Below are 15481 nucleotides of genomic sequence, written 5' to 3' on the forward strand. Positions count from 1 at the left end.
ATATTTATTGTGAACGCGGATATCTTTGTATTAGCATTTTTTATTACAGAAAAAAGAAAAAAAAAAAAAAAAAAGTACTGTACAGGGATTTAATTTTGTATTGTTTGTGGATATTTGTCTTCTTTGCATCATCAAATGTCAATGTCTTCGGATGAATTGCGTGCTGGGCTTGCAATCGGATCTATAACTTCATCCATATTCTGGTCTTGGTCCTGAGACGGCGATATATCTAGATCTGTCGACATATCGTCGAGATCAACGTCCGTTAGAGTTGACTCAGGACCGGAATCCTCACCCTCGTCAATATCCATCCGTTCCACTGAAATATTTGTCTCAGCTTCAGAGCTCCGTCTAGGAAGATGTTCAGATATAGATGATTGTAAATTCTTGGGAGATATAGGCCCCATGTCCTCGTCCGCTTGCATTGCTAAAGTCTGTGGTTGCTCAGCCTCATTGTTGGCAGGTTCAACATCAGATGATTGCACTACTACAGATTCACCTCCATTTATCGCTGGTGTATCCTCTTGTTGGTGCTGCTCCTGGTGACTAAGGAATGCAGTCTCGGAGGCTTCTTGCTGAGCTGATTCACCCTCCGGTTCTGACTTTTTCTCTAAACCTTGAGTCCCATTCTGTTGGGTGCTGTTAATGGTTACTAAGATGGCAGTAAAGTCATCATATTCCTGAATCGAATCCGTGTACAGCCCCGTCATTCCTTCGCGATCCGATAATGTACTGACAATTCTCTGGTGAGTCCAACCTCGATCAATCTTGTCTCCCACAAATTGGGAGACTGCAGCGTTCTGGTCCTGCATTTTGCCTCCTCGCATCACATAGTCCCACAATCCATCGGATGCCATCAGTAAATAACCATGCTGAATGCTAGAGATATCGATGAACGTAATATCAGGTTTACTGCTCAGAATCGGCTTGACAGGGTCCAGCTTGTACAATACATCGCCAATGCAGGCCCCCAGGTTGATCGAGGCTGCTTGTCCATTCCTTGTTCGGTAAGGAATACCATAAAGATTTGATGCACCATTCTTGACTCGTATCCGTGCTTCTTTTAGTGACTGTCGATGTTTTTTATCGTTTTTGAAGTTGGGATCAAACCTGATCACCTTATCGTCGTGTGTCACAAACTCGCCACCATTAGCATAGATTGTCTGTGCAAGTCGTTCCAGTGATGGGGTGTGGTCCTCACTGGAGAAATCCACATTCCATCGTCCTGTCATGTCTCTGGTGCTTAGAATTGTTCGACTGTCGCCAACGTTCACACAGATGAGCCATTTGTCGATGAATATATTAACAATCAACGTCGTACCATCACTGCCAGGATCGTGTTGGAGTTTTTTGGCCTTGTAAAGCAGATATTGCTGTTTCTTATGATCAAGGTACTCCTTATCAATCAGCCGGATTGCCTCTGTAATACGTGTTTTCACAGTCTCCTGGACATCAGGCAAAGACAAATCCTCGGGTTTGTATTTTCCCAAAATCACCTGCATTACGCCAGGTATCGTCGCGATTACAAACGATGAGCAAGCCCGTCCACCATGACCATCAGTAATACAAAACAATCGCCCCAAATACCCTTCACTGTGCTTCAAATCAGCCACTGCATATCCATCCTCACAGTCTGGTTTAGTTAGCCTCTCACGTCTGCTAGTCCTTAGTCGAGGATAAGTATAACCAGTTTGCTGCTCCACTGCAAACCACATTGGCTCCTTTGTAAGATCAACACCATATTGTGACCGCTTGTCAGGATACTCAATTTCCAATAGTGCCTGTTGACCTCTAATACAAAAAAATAAATAAATAAATAGCAAGATAATATTAATGAGTAAAATCTTATATCACCGGTTGTGTCATAGCTTTGGTGACATCCCCAAAGATCCCTGGTAAAAAAACATACTTCAGATGCTCCATGAACTCCCCAGTTTGTGTAGGATTGATAGATAGGTTCATAAGTGCTGATTGGTTGATATCTGTGTCATAAACATAACCCTTTGGTAATTTTTTGAGGCCATTTGGCATATCTTGCTTAGCAAGAATCTTTTGTTGCATAGGAGGGGAATCTGTTCGCACTCGCTTTGAAGATGGCTTTGAATAGCCGTTTGAGGACCTGTCCTCATCATCATTGTAATCCTCCTCCATGCTATCTGAGTCCGAAGTGTCTGATGATGGCGCCACAGGTTTGCGTTTTTTTTTCCTTCCCGCTGGTTTTTTTTTACGTATGGTTGATGTAGTTCTAATTTTTGTATCTACTCCATAACAAAAAAAATTATGCAAGTTAGTTGATCATTGTGTGAATACGTAAACTGTGGTATACAGCACCTATTAGATACAAATTTTTCGCTTTTCAAAAAAAAAAAAAAAAAAAAAAAAAAAAAAGGACACGTCTTACCATTTCCGGCTTCAAAAGACTCTCTAGCATCTGATGATGGCTCTTCCAGTACTCTGAGATCCATTCGATAATATGTTGTACTATTCAACCGCAACTTTTCAATTGGCTCAAACGTTTTGAGAGCTTGTGCTAAAGCCAATCCTGTCGATATAGCGCCTTGTATAGTACCCTTTGGTGTCCGACCACTAGATGCATCGTGCAAGTTTCGTCAGTCCATTAACATAGTTTTTTTTTAAAAAAACAAAAAAGCCCTCTTTCATGCTTCGACATCAATCAATAGAGTTCATACCCAAGGCTTGCAAGACCGAAATGCCGCACACCATCTAATAGTAATCAACAAATATATAAGCATACATGAGAGAAAACCAAAAAGAACTTAGAATGCCATCCTCGATATTTCCGTGCATAACCAATGAAAATTATAAAAAAGCATCACAGACGCGGTATAACAAGAACTTACCGACTAGATCCATGGCGCTCTGCCAATGGTTGCCATAGACAAGTAAAACTTTACAGATCGCGACAAACAATGGGTTTTTAGTCTGCTCTGCCCTCAGGTTGAAATCCTCAAGGTCTGGTAATTTGGTGGATGCTGGTAATGCTGCGAGGGGTTCTGGGAGTTGAGATGGTGACGCAGCAGGTCTGCCTCTTTTCTTTTTTGTAGGCTTTGGCTCTGTAGACTCTGCTTCTTCATTTGCTAGCTCTGTTGTTGTTGCTAACGCCTCGTTTCCAGGCAACTGTACTGCTTCTGCTTCCTCTATTCCCTCTGCTCTCTCTATTCCTTCTGCACTTGATTCTGCCTCCATTGGTGCTGCTGTTGACTCACCATTGGTACTTTTCCCATCCACAAATTCGTTTAGCGTTGAGCTGATGACTTTAGGTGATGTAGCCGTGGCATTCTCGGTGGCATTATTAGTTGTGGCTGAATGTTCTGTAGGCGATGCTAGAGTCGAGTTCGTTCCAAGTAATGAAGTTGCGGAATAATTAACAGCATTGCTGTCACTACTGTTTGGAAGCGCCGAATTTGGTGTGGATGGCTCCATTCCAAGGGTTGTAATGGTGGTACTTGTTGAGATCGATTCTTGATCAGGTTCCTGATTATCTTGACTTGTCGAGATGTTATCGCGTACAAGAAGAGAGGGTGTGGACCGATGTTGTTTTTCCTGGTCCATAGCGGTGTTCATGCTATCCACAAGGTCCATGCCTGATAAATTTTGTTGGGGAAGAGTGTTTTTAAATCGTTCGAGATTTTCTTATTAAGAGACGAAGATTAATGCTGAAGAAAGAGTGTGGATTAATGGCGAGGATGTGTTGCAAGGATAAAAACAAGCCATCACCTCTAATTAGGGACCTTCGCAGCTGCTCTGACACAAAGCAATGTCTAATTAAAACAGGAACGAGAACGATGTCCTTGGACAATTATCCTTTCTCTCCTTTTTTCTCCTTGTAAGACCAATTATAATGGTGAAATGCCTTTCGGATCCACCTAAATTAAAGAAGAGCTGATGCGGCGGTTAAAGACGAGAATAATAATGGAGAAGAAAGAAAAGAAAGTTTAACAGATGCAGGGTTGTGACCATTACTTACTAAGCCGCAGAGGTAACGAACAACGAACAATTGCCTCATCACTTGCAAAGTACCGCGGCAACCTCTAGTAAATTGGGAAACAACTTGACAGAAAGAACATGGAGCACTCTGCTGCTGCATCTAAATGGGCTCGGGAGCCATCAAGCGATGAGGAAGAGTCTTCAAGACGAAAGCGGAGAGAGAAACGCTTTAAAAAGTCAAGAGACTCGCCTGCATCTCGCGAGGGTAGTCGAACACCCACCTCAACCTCTTCTGGTCGTCTCTTATCGCGGGATACAGATCTCCAATATCAACAGCACAGTCGAGATTCTGCACTTAAGCACGAGATCACAGCTCAAAAATATGAATCTAGCAGCGAATCTATTGATTATCAGCAAGACTGGAGTCGAGACCACTCATCCTTATCCACACTTAAGAACCCTGACCACCATCAACACCACCAGCAAGTACCAGAATATCGCATTAAAGTGCCGGATATACCACAACATCCCGTCCTCACAGGGTGTCGTAGCGTTGAGAATTATGAAAAATTGAACAGAATTTCTGAAGGAACGTATGGAGTCGTCTATCGCGCCAAAGATCGCGTGACAGGTGAAATCGTAGCTCTTAAAAAGCTAAAGCTAGATCAGGAGAAAAATGGCTTTCCAATTACAAGCTTACGTGAAGTCTACACGCTCCTCTTAGCAAAGCATCCGCACATTGTCAATGTGCGTGAGATCGTTGTAGGTGACAAGTTGACTCAGTAAGGGACTTTCTTTTTTTTAAAAAAAAAAAAAAAAAAAAAAAAAATTAAGGAACATATGGCAACATTTTTCTATAAAAACAAAAAAGGACTGACAATTATCTACTTTCGCTTATCATATTAGGATCTTTATTGTCATGGACTTCATTGAGCATGATCTTAAGGAATTGATGAGCGGAATGAGAGCGCCTTTTTTGCAATCTGAAGTTAAAACGCTTATGCTACAGTTATTATCTGCGACAGAACTACTGCATGAGAACTGGATATTGCATCGTGACCTAAAGACTTCGAATCTTTTGCTCAACAACCAAGGCGAGATAAAAGTTGCCGACTTTGGGTTGGCAAGACGATATGGAGAACCACAAGATCAGATGACACAACCTGTTGTCACGCTCTGGTACAGGCAGGTGTAGCCTTTTTTTTTTTTTTTTTTTTTTTTTTTTTTCGTCGATGTGATGAGTCAATAATAGGATGCCTGGATCATATTACAACTAACAGGACAGACACACCTTTTAAACGCCTTTTTTTTCTTGAGAGAAATAGAGCACCAGAGTTACTACTCGGATCAAAACACTATACTACCGCCATTGATATATGGTCTATAGGATGCATTTTTGCGGAATTTGTTAATAATGAACCACTCTTACCTGGACGAAGTGAAGCGGAGCAGTTGGAAAAGGTACGATATTCCTCGTGAACTTTGTCCATGAAATGATGTGAAAGAAAAAAAAAAAAAAAAAGAAAAAAAAGAGCTGACCGCAGCTTTTATTTTTTATTTTTTATTTTTTCATCCTACTAAGATCTTTAAGCTTCTTGGAATGCCTAATGATAAAATCTGGCCTGGATACTCAAAACTACCTTTTGCCAGTCATGTCCCCAATTTTGTTCAACCTTATAATTTACTCCGGAAACGGCTGCCCTACTTGACTGAGAATGGGCTCGATCTTATGTCAAGAATGTTGACCTATGACCCCGCAAAGCGAATCACCGCTGAGGAGGCTCTCCAGCACCCCTATTTTTCGTAAGTTTACACGTATTTCAAAGAAGAAAAAAAAGCCTACCTGCTTTTTGCATCTTACTTTGCATCTAAGCTGATAATGAGCACATGTTTTTATCATTCACATATTAGTGAGGCTCCGCCACCAAAACATCCATCAATGTTTCCAACCTGGCCATCCAAAGGTGAAAGGGCAGCAAGACGTAATGCTTCACCAACTGCCCCACAGGCAGGGCATGGTTACGGGCAAGATGACGATGAAACCGGTGGACTGTTTAATTTTGCAAACCAAGAGTCCACTGGTTTCCGACTCAAGGTCTAATTCAACTCATCAAATAATATCTTTAATCCATTAACCATTATTTGCTGGGATAGGGTGTTCCTTATAACAGGAATCGAATAAAGAGACAGACCCATCATTTCAGTAATTCAAACAGTGACTCTATATTAAATATTTATAAAAAATAACACTCTATAATTTTTAGTCAAAAGAATGGGTATATCAAGGGATCACAGCAGCTGCAAATCGTGAATCGCCCAGAGCAAAGAAGATTGGATGTTCATGGGGAACTTTGTGAGCAGCCGCAAGCAGAGAGGCTCTAGATACTCAGGCCTATGAGATCATGACAGAAAAAAAAAAAAAAAAAAAAAAAAAAAAGTTAAAAACGTATTCATCTGAATCTGACGTTAGTTTAAATTGACTTTCATATTCCTGCTTGTCTCACCTCATCCATGGCGCTTCGACCTCAACCTCAACCTCTGCCCCAGGCTCTATTCCCTCTTCTTCCTCCGGATGCAAAGATGACGCATCATCCTCTTTCGTGCTGAAGATAGGGGCGGTTCTTGTGACATGAGAAACTTCTGAAGTTAACAAAACACTGCTGACCATCGATGTGCGGTCATCAAAATCATCCATTCTCCCAGCAGATATCTCACTATGAGTACCGTTATTAGGAATAGTCCGCGGTCTGATAGGAGTATTAGCTTGTTCCTTTTCATCCTCTAATGCATCTGCGTTATCACTCTCGTCTTTATCGTTGATCTTTTCATCATCGTCTGCGCCTTCTTCATCTGCAGCTTCGGTATCCCCACGTTGCTCCACGATCTTCTTGCGGGTTTCCTCCAGTAGTTCTGCAAGACGCTCTTCAATACGGTCCACCACCTCGAACGGTGCTAAGGGTGCAACCTTTGTGATCGAATCCAGTAACAGTTGTACAAATTCCAGGTGGTGTGGTCTCTTTAATGCTAGCTGTAGGACTTGCCATAAAAACTCCATAACTAATGTCGACAGCGCGGGATACTCCTGGTGTTGTGCAACCCCAGCATCTTTACTCTTACTCTTACTCTTACTCTTCGGTTTTTCCCGGAGTGGTGGAAGATCTGTTAATGAGGTAACACCATATGAGATCATGTTCAATAGAGATCCTGAAGCGCCAGGGTTGCGGAACGATTCCAGTGTAGGGTCCTGGAAGGCATGTAAAAGTCCATCCGCTATATAATTGACCCCTTGCAAGTAGACATCGCCATCACTGTTCGTTGCGAACTCTCCAAAATATACATTATTGCGAGAGTCTGAGTTCTCATCCACAGCGTCCTTGAGCAATAAAATGATCAGCTCAAATGGCGCACAAACCTTGATCACCTGATCCATGAGCCAATGATATCCTGTTGTGAATGCAATCCTGTAAAATGTAGGAATGTTTGGGTCTCGGGCGGCTACCTCACTTGGGCCATCATCATTAGGAATTACATAGTACTCGCGTTTTCGCAAGGGTCGCTGTGAATTATAGGCAGTATAATAATCAACGACTTGACGCAAGGCCTCGACATTGGAGGCTCTGCATGGATGCAGAGGCAAGGAAGGTGCACCTTTCAATAAATAAATAGATTCCTGTCCTCCAGGTGGAAAAATGTACCCAGGTCTGAGTTCCGATAACTGAACTGTAGCCTTAGAGCAAAAGTCGCGAAATTTCTTAGGTCCATACAAATTCCGTGCAATGGCTATTTCGCAGTGATCCCTGATCTCAACCTTAGTTACTGCGACTCTGCACATCTGCTGTAATGCATCCTTCTCAAACTTTAGGATCGCCTGGTCGTCCTCACGGTCTTCTGCTCTCAATGATCTGCTAAGCTTTTCCATTAGCTCCGGCTGAGTCTAAAAAAAGAAATAAAAAAGGACACATACATTGTAAATGAATAATATTCATACATGTAGTTTGTCCAGGATTTTTTTTTTTTTTTTTTTTTTTTATTTGTACCTGGCACATTTGAGTGATCTCCTCTTGAAGCAAAGCAGTGGTAGTTCCTTTGAGACCGAACCTTGCTGCTTGCTTCATAACATCCATGCCACGCCTAATGCGAGCATTTAATGAGCTTATCTGGAGATCACGATCGGAGCACCAGTTACCGGTATATAATAGCCGCAGTGAAGCCTCAATCGCATAAAGCTCTAATGCATCAACACATTGAATCTCTATAACCTGGGAATCATTGCTGTCTCGGTCATCCAATAAAGTAATGGTCTTTTCATTTAGATCCTTCTTTCCTGCGAAGAGCGACGCAAAGAAATCGCTCTCTTTGCTGAGGATACGTGAGTGAAGGCTCAGTGTCCTTTTGAGTGATCCTGGGACCTGTAGAATGGCCGTGACATCGCTATAAAGGCCCTCTTCGAACAGAACCCGGCTAGCGCTGAGGTGCGGCATAGGTGCGACAGCAGGCTCCGGACTTGGTACAGGACTATTGCTAACAGGCGAAGAGGCACTCATAGAAGAGACTCGCCTTGAATTGGATCTTGACGGCGGAAAAGACGGAAGGAAAGAGCTGAACTCCATCATGTACTTCCTGTTAATAACGAGAAATAAACAAAATAATGAAAAGAAGTGGAGTAGAGTGGAGAGATAGAAACAGGAGTAGATGAAAGGAGTAAGGAACGAATGAATGAATGAATGAATGAACGAATGAATGAATGAATGAAAGAGAAAGAATGGAATTATGGACTAGATGAGCAAAAGACAGAGAGTTGTAGTGAACGACCTGTCTTTGTGTGACCTTTCGTCTTCACAACGGTTCCCCTGCCTGTTCCTTGTGCACTACGCCCGGGAAAAACTAAATTGTTTGACCAAACTCTGTTGCCACAGTCGGCATGAATTTATTTATTATTTTTATTTTTTTGAGACAGAAGGAAAAGAAACCAAGGTTTGGCATTCGACTCGTGTTTTGTTGCAACAGTTGCGTCAAATATTCTTGATCTCTGTAACACCGTGGCATGTCTGTCCTTTTGCCTATCCTCAACCTCAACATGTCTAGCAAATTTGTATCCAGCGTGGTCTTAGGCTAATAAAATCTGCAATTGGAGGGATCGAAAGATCAGATTATGCAGATGAAGGACAAGCCACACTGCCATAAGTTCAATTGCTGCAATTGCTTACCGGTAGAACTATTGCAATACAACAATAGGACAATAAGGACAATAGGATGAAAACAGAGAAGGGGGGGAAGAAACCCAGGGAAAGTTTGTAATGTATTTGTCTACTTGTGAATACCTTAGTCTATAAGTAAGCGGATTAAGGTATGAGAGAAGAAGTAAAAACGGAATCGACGCTTTCCCAACCTAGCCTCTGTCTGTGACATGATTTGCGCACATGCAACATTTGCACAACCATCCTCCTTGTAGGCTAAAATGAACAGCAAAAGATTCCAAATTACTCTCCAATAAAGTCAGTCTGTCAAAGAGTACAAAGTACATGTACTTTTAAAGATTCACATTCAATTCATGTCTGTCTCAATCAAATTTCATTAAAAAAGAGAGATCTGACTTGACCTTTTTTCCCTTCATTGTTCATCCATTCTTGTGACATAATTTACAACCCTTCACATCACTCAAAAGAACTCCAGGATCATTATCCTTTCTCACCAAAAAAGAAAAAAAAAAAAAAAGAGTCGGTCTGCGCCCTATTTCGTTGCTGAGAAATAGAAGAGCTGACTTGATTGAATCAATTTAATAGTTTGGTACACCTTCCTTCCCTTCCTTTCCCCTCTTTTCACTCTTCATCGCACGATATTACGATCATTGACATAGACTTTGATACACGCTTACAATACAACATTTTATACTCATACCACTCTGCACTTACTACACTAACTGCACCTACTACACTTCTACACCACACTATTTTACATACACCCTCTCTCTTTTTCTTTCACAAACTGCAAACTGCACTTCAAAATTCGAGCAGCCGGAAACACACCTTTTGACTGGTTCCACTGACTTTACCTCAAATCTTCATATTTGCATATTGGCTTGTATGTCTCCATCCTTCCATTTTTTTTTTTATTTTCTTTCAATCGCTCACTCTTTAATTTTTTCTTCTTTTCTCTCCTCCCTTTTTTTTTTATATATCTATATAAAACTATTTGTTTTTTCTTACCCATCTCTTTTTATTTTTCTGTTGTCGATATTTTTTATTATTATTATTTTTTTTTTTTTTTTTTTAACCTAGAACAGCTGACATTCTATTTGTCTCTTGACCTAGACTGTCAGAAACATCCCAACTACGCAGCTGTCAACACCATTCTTAAAGTGACCAAGAGATATATCTCAAGATGATGAAGCAGGTCCTACCAAGGGATTCTACCGCGCATGCCCCAACCCTTTCTCCTCTTCTTACCATGCCACAAGCTCCTACTGCAGATACGTCATCTGTGTTGAGTCCCCATGTGCCTATCCAAAAGGCTCCTGCACTCGACATGAGCACTGTTCCTACGACTGCTCCACCAGAGAACCCTCGCACTAACCCACCTACGCGCATCTTTGGCCTTGAGGATGCACCATGCTTCTATCCGACCGCTGATGAGTTTATTGAGCCTTTAAAGTATATTGAGAGTATCCGTCCAGAGGCTGAGAAGGCCGGTATCTGCAAAATCATCCCCCCCGCGGGCTGGAAACCCCCTTTTTCACTCGATACTGAGGTGAGTTTTCTTTTCTTTTTCTTTTTTTTATTTTGTGACCTTACGTGTCTCTTGGTTTCCTGGCCATGGGAGACAGGGTATACAGGCTGTAAAAGTTGGCTTTTTTCTTTTTTTCTTTTTTTTTTCCTTTCCAACCTGTGTAAGGGCATCAATAGCACTATCTTTTTTTTTTGCTGCGAATCATTCCTTGTTGCCCTTTTAGCTTGTAGCTTGTACATACTCTTGCTGCTTAGCACACGTGGGGGATAGCCAATCTCTCCACATAATACCACAGCATAGGAATGCTATGAAGTTTGGGAAGAGAATACATGAAGTTTACCCAATGAAAGTGGTACTTGGAGAGTTTTTTTTCTTTTCTTTTTTGGGTCGCAGTTATTGTGACCAAATCTCTTTTGAGTGGTCAGAGTCGTGTCTGCACTGTTTCAACTGCTTGTGTTCCCTACCATCTTGGACTGCACCATCTTGGACTGCACTGCCCAGCAAACCTCAAGAAGGAAAGACGGGTGGTAGGAGAGTTACTGGTCTAGGGGACATTAAAAAACGTTCTCTAGATATTTTTTAACCTAGAACAAAAACATACAGGGTATTCACTCTGTCTCTTTTCAAGACCCGCTTTTTTTTTTTTTTTTTTTTTTTTTTTTTCCCTGTTATTCTCGTTCATATGAATACCATTTATTGCAACTCATGTTGCTCTTTATTGCTTACCCATCTATATAGGTTTTTCGTTTCAAGACTAGGATTCAAAGGCTCAATTCGATGGAAGGTCAGACGAGGACCAACCTCAACTACCTTGAGCAACTCTACAAATTCCATCGTCAACAGGGCCATCCTGTCTACAAGATCCCGCAGCTCGATAAGCGACCTATGGACTTGTATCAACTCAGAAAAGAAGTTGCCGCTCGTGGCGGTTATCAAAAAGTATATATACATATTAATCGCAAACTATGGGGCCGTGATTATTTATCCAACGACATCACGACACCTAGAATCTTGCACAGTAAACTGAAGCAAATGCAAATCCCGCTAATGTGACGCGATCCATCTCTTCTCACGGGACTCCCTCTCTGCGCATATTATATTTCTTCTGATAGGTGACCGCGAGCAAAAAATGGGCGGAGATTGGACGTGGCATGAATTACACACGAAAGCAGTGCACATCCATGTCAAATGCTCTTAAAAACGCCTACCTTAACATTATCCTTCCTTACGAGGTCTATCTTGCTAAGCATAAGCAGCCAAACTCTACAGCAAGCTCACCAGGTGATGCTATTGCTGGCACTAAACGAGAAGCAAGCACAGACATGTCATTAGACGAGAGTCAAGGCACCTTAGCCACACCTGCAGCTTCGCCACCACCCAGTAGTGAGTCCATTCTTCCCACTCCCACCCGACGATCCAAACGCATTAAAAAAGAGCCCATTTCATATGCAGGTTGGTATCCTTGGTCGTTTACTCTATATTCTGCGCTCATTTTTTTCTTCAACGAGTAATTGATTCCTAACACCCATGTGTAATTAAATAATTGACAATTTCTTTATTTTCTTTTCTTTTCTTTTTCTTTTTTTTTTTTTTTTTACGTTGAACAAATGAATGGATGATTAATTGTCATATATTTATAGACTCTATGCCTTCATCTCCAGCTGGATCATTGTTAGACCGCATGTCAACAGAACCAGCGTCCTTCAAATCAGAGGATAGTCATACCAGCAGCCAAAACGACAGCGAGAATAATAACGTAGACAAATCTAAAGCTATCTGTGAACTGTGTCGTCAGGGAGGTCACTTGGATAGGATGCTAATTTGTGACGGCTGTGAACTTGGACACCATACTTTCTGTTTGAGTCCGCCACTGCAGCATATCCCCAAGTCTGACTGGTATTGTCCTAAATGTTTGATCGCAGGTGAAGACTTTGGGTTTGAAGAAGGAGAGGAATACTCTCTGAGCTCGTTCCAGCAGAAATGCAACACGTTTAAGAAGGAGTACTTTGAAAAGATGGGATATGCGGACGGGAAAGTCTCAGAGGATGTGGTCGAACGAGAGTTCTGGAGACAAGTCGAGAATGCTTTCGAGACTGTTGAGGTCGAATATGGCGCGGATCTTCACTCATCGCAACACGGAAGGTACTTTCTTCTTGGCTTCCGTTGTCCAAAAAAAAAAAAAAAAAAAAAAAAAAATCTTTTTATCACAAACGACTGACTTTTGTAATATCACTCTGGTATTTCAAATCCTCCAGTGGGTTCCCGACGCAGAAGCGTAATCCTCATGACAAATACTCGACTCATCCTGCTAATCTAAACAACATGCCGGTGTTACCACAGTCTCTCTTCCGCCACATTAAATCTGATATTTCAGGAATGATGATCCCTTGGTTGTATGTTGGCATGTGCTTTTCAACTTTCTGTTGGCACAACGAAGATCATTATACCTATTCGATTAATTACATGCATTGGGGAGAGACCAAGACCTGGTACGGAATCCCAGCTTCAGATGCCCTCAAGTTTGAAGAGACGATGCGACAGGCTGTCCCAGAACTCTTTGAGCAACAGCCTGATTTATTGTTTCAGCTCGTGACAATGCTTTCGCCTGGCAGATTAGTCGAGAATGGAGTCAAAGTTGTAGCATTGGATCAAAGACCAGGACAGCTTGTTGTGACTTTCCCACAAGCTTACCATGCTGGATTTAATCAAGGAGTAATAATTTGACGCTTTTTTTTTTTTTTTTTTTTTTTTTTTTTTTTTTTTTTTGCATTGTTCTTGTCTGAAACGACGTACAGTCAATCACACATACTGACAAGCAAATCTCTTATTTTTTTTTTTTTTTTTAAAAAAAAAAAAAAAAAAAAAAAAAAAAGTTCAATTTTGCTGAGGCTGTCAATTTTGCGCCACCTGACTGGTGTCACTTTGGAGTTGACTGTGCACTGCGATATAAGGAACATCGGAAACACCCTGTCTTTTCACATGATGAATTAATCATTACCACAGCGCTTAAGGACAGAAGCTCCGAGACTGCAAAATGGCTTCAGCACGAAATGAAAGATTTGTTGGAGCGAGAGATGGCGCAGCGAAAGAAAGCTTTGGATTCGTACCCATTTATGGCTGTAATTGTGGAAGAAATGGATCGTCCTGAGGAAGAGGTCCAATGTTTGTATTGCAATTCCTATATATACCTTTCACAAGTTGCATGCAGCTGTGGACCCAAAGTTGTTTGTAGCGATCATATTTCTGAAGTAAGGATGTGAAAGTGAAGGGAGTAAGAAACTTGTACCTATTATTGGATTTCTTTAATAGCTTTAGTAACATTCTTCTCTTTTACTGTGACGACTTAGTTCTGCCAATGCGATCCATCGAAACGTTTTCTCCGACTTCGGTACTCTGACAAACAGCTCGAGGATATTGTCCAAAAGGTGGTTGATACCGCAGCCTCTGCATAAAAAGTTTTTCTTTTTCTTTTTCTTTTTTTATTCTCTGATCTATACTTCGCAAGGACATCTGCAATTGAGGAACGGGTATCATCACAGTTCCTTCATGTGTAAAAAAAAGAAAAAAAGAAAAAAAATCTTTTTTTTTTCTCTTCCCTTCCTTCTTTTCTGTGTTTTGCTGGCGAGATCAGTATAGTTGGGTTGGATACAAAAAATATATGTCTACCATTCGATTGTTTACCATCTTTTTTTATTTTTGGCCAAAGAAGAACCCAGACTATATATTCTTCGAACTCTTACTGTTGTACATTGCTTGTAACATGTTTATTTTACGTTTTTCTTTTTTTCTTTTCTCTTCTTTATTTTTATTTCCTCTGCAAAAAAATAATAAAAATGGCAAGGAACAAATAACACGCTTCCAGTGCAAAAATGAACCAAGATCGCCTATCAGTTAACTTTTTTCTTTCGTTTCATAGGAATGTATGTAGACATTAGTGATACCTGGCACAAATAAAGCCTTCGTCGCCATTTACGTCATTATTGAGTAGGGTTCTTCCAGCCTGGCTCTTTAATGAAATAACGTTTTTTTTATTTTATTTTTTATTTTTTATTCCAAGCTAGTTATTGACTCAATTTCGGATTATTTTGATTCTGACCCCTCGGGAAAGATTCGTTAAGAAAGGGTCGCTCACATTTGTATGGAGATCTTGATATTGGCATTGGATATCGCTCAGCAATGGTCTAACTTCATGATCGAAGGATCTAATCCTTGTCCTTGTAGGAAATATGGTCCGTGGCTATTATACTTGCGTTGTTGATTGGTACACTGACTGAAGTATAGAATTTAAAACCCCACTAGTTTTAAATCTCAGGTGAAGAAGCTAGTTTTTACGAAACCAATTTCTTTACTCAAAAAAAAAAAAAAAAAAAAAAAATCAATAAGGAATCAAGCTGAAAGAATCATAATGTTTATGCCAATGTCTACTTGAAGTAAAAAGATAGTTTTTGTACAAATGAGTCGCGCACATTTATTTATGATTTCTTTTGTTTTTTCTATTAGGTGTGATACTCCTCAAAACAGCTCTGTCCTGCTTTTGACTTTGCAGGTGATACAGCTCCATTCTGTCTGAAAAGTAGTTTTTCTGCCTTCTTTTAGACTCTTGAGCTTACAGTTAACGCACGTTATCCTACCTTTAGCAATCCCTCCTTCGCTTCCTCTGACTGAGTAGTGAAATCCCAGCAGATGGCGGTGGGGGTTTGGAGCAGAGTCGTTTTTAGTAATCTCTTGCCTTTTTAACACTTTAATAGTAAGTTTGGAAAATCTCTAGCTTTTTGAGTGCCTTTGCTTGACGATAGCTTGGGACCTG

General features: G+C 40.9%; 4 protein-coding genes across 4 annotated transcripts; 2 read left to right on the top strand and 2 right to left on the bottom strand.

The window, feature by feature from the left end:
- Nucleotides 1–77: 77 nt before the first annotated feature.
- On the bottom strand, nucleotides 78–3929 carry BCR41DRAFT_385017 (hypothetical protein). The gene is made up of 5 exons (XM_022027630.1): nucleotides 2862–3929; nucleotides 2691–2724; nucleotides 2402–2586; nucleotides 1910–2258; nucleotides 78–1791 (listed from the first exon to the last, which is right to left on the bottom strand). The coding sequence occupies exons 1-5, from the start codon at nucleotides 3601–3603 to the stop codon at nucleotides 132–134; spliced, it is 2970 nt and encodes a 989-aa protein (XP_021883262.1). The 5' UTR covers nucleotides 3604–3929; the 3' UTR covers nucleotides 78–131.
- BCR41DRAFT_420482 (kinase-like domain-containing protein) lies at nucleotides 3840–6162 on the top strand. Its single transcript, XM_022029906.1, has 5 exons — nucleotides 3840–4730; nucleotides 4855–5133; nucleotides 5274–5409; nucleotides 5531–5751; nucleotides 5860–6162. Exons 1-5 carry the CDS (start codon nucleotides 4087–4089, stop codon nucleotides 6047–6049), a joined length of 1470 nt encoding a protein of 489 aa, XP_021883263.1. The 5' UTR covers nucleotides 3840–4086; the 3' UTR covers nucleotides 6050–6162.
- A 60-nt stretch (nucleotides 6163–6222) lies between these two features.
- BCR41DRAFT_420483 (hypothetical protein) lies at nucleotides 6223–8703 on the bottom strand. Its single transcript, XM_022029907.1, has 3 exons — nucleotides 7986–8703; nucleotides 6453–7882; nucleotides 6223–6340 (listed from the first exon to the last, which is right to left on the bottom strand). The coding sequence occupies exons 1-3, from the start codon at nucleotides 8559–8561 to the stop codon at nucleotides 6238–6240; spliced, it is 2109 nt and encodes a 702-aa protein (XP_021883264.1). The 5' UTR covers nucleotides 8562–8703; the 3' UTR covers nucleotides 6223–6237.
- A 1692-nt stretch (nucleotides 8704–10395) lies between these two features.
- Nucleotides 10396–14126, top strand: BCR41DRAFT_369059 (JmjC domain, hydroxylase-domain-containing protein; the record flags this gene model as incomplete). The annotated part of the gene is made up of 7 exons (XM_022026430.1): nucleotides 10396–10695; nucleotides 11413–11613; nucleotides 11787–12057; nucleotides 12315–12816; nucleotides 12930–13386; nucleotides 13548–13922; nucleotides 14022–14126. The coding sequence occupies 7 exons, from the start codon at nucleotides 10396–10398 to the stop codon at nucleotides 14124–14126; spliced, it is 2211 nt and encodes a 736-aa protein (XP_021883265.1).
- Between the last annotated feature and the right edge of the window lie 1355 nt (nucleotides 14127–15481).

This window comes from Lobosporangium transversale, assembly GCF_002105155.1.
Source record: "Lobosporangium transversale strain NRRL 3116 chromosome Unknown BCR41scaffold_10, whole genome shotgun sequence".
Taxonomy (NCBI): domain Eukaryota; kingdom Fungi; phylum Mortierellomycota; class Mortierellomycetes; order Mortierellales; family Mortierellaceae; genus Lobosporangium; species Lobosporangium transversale.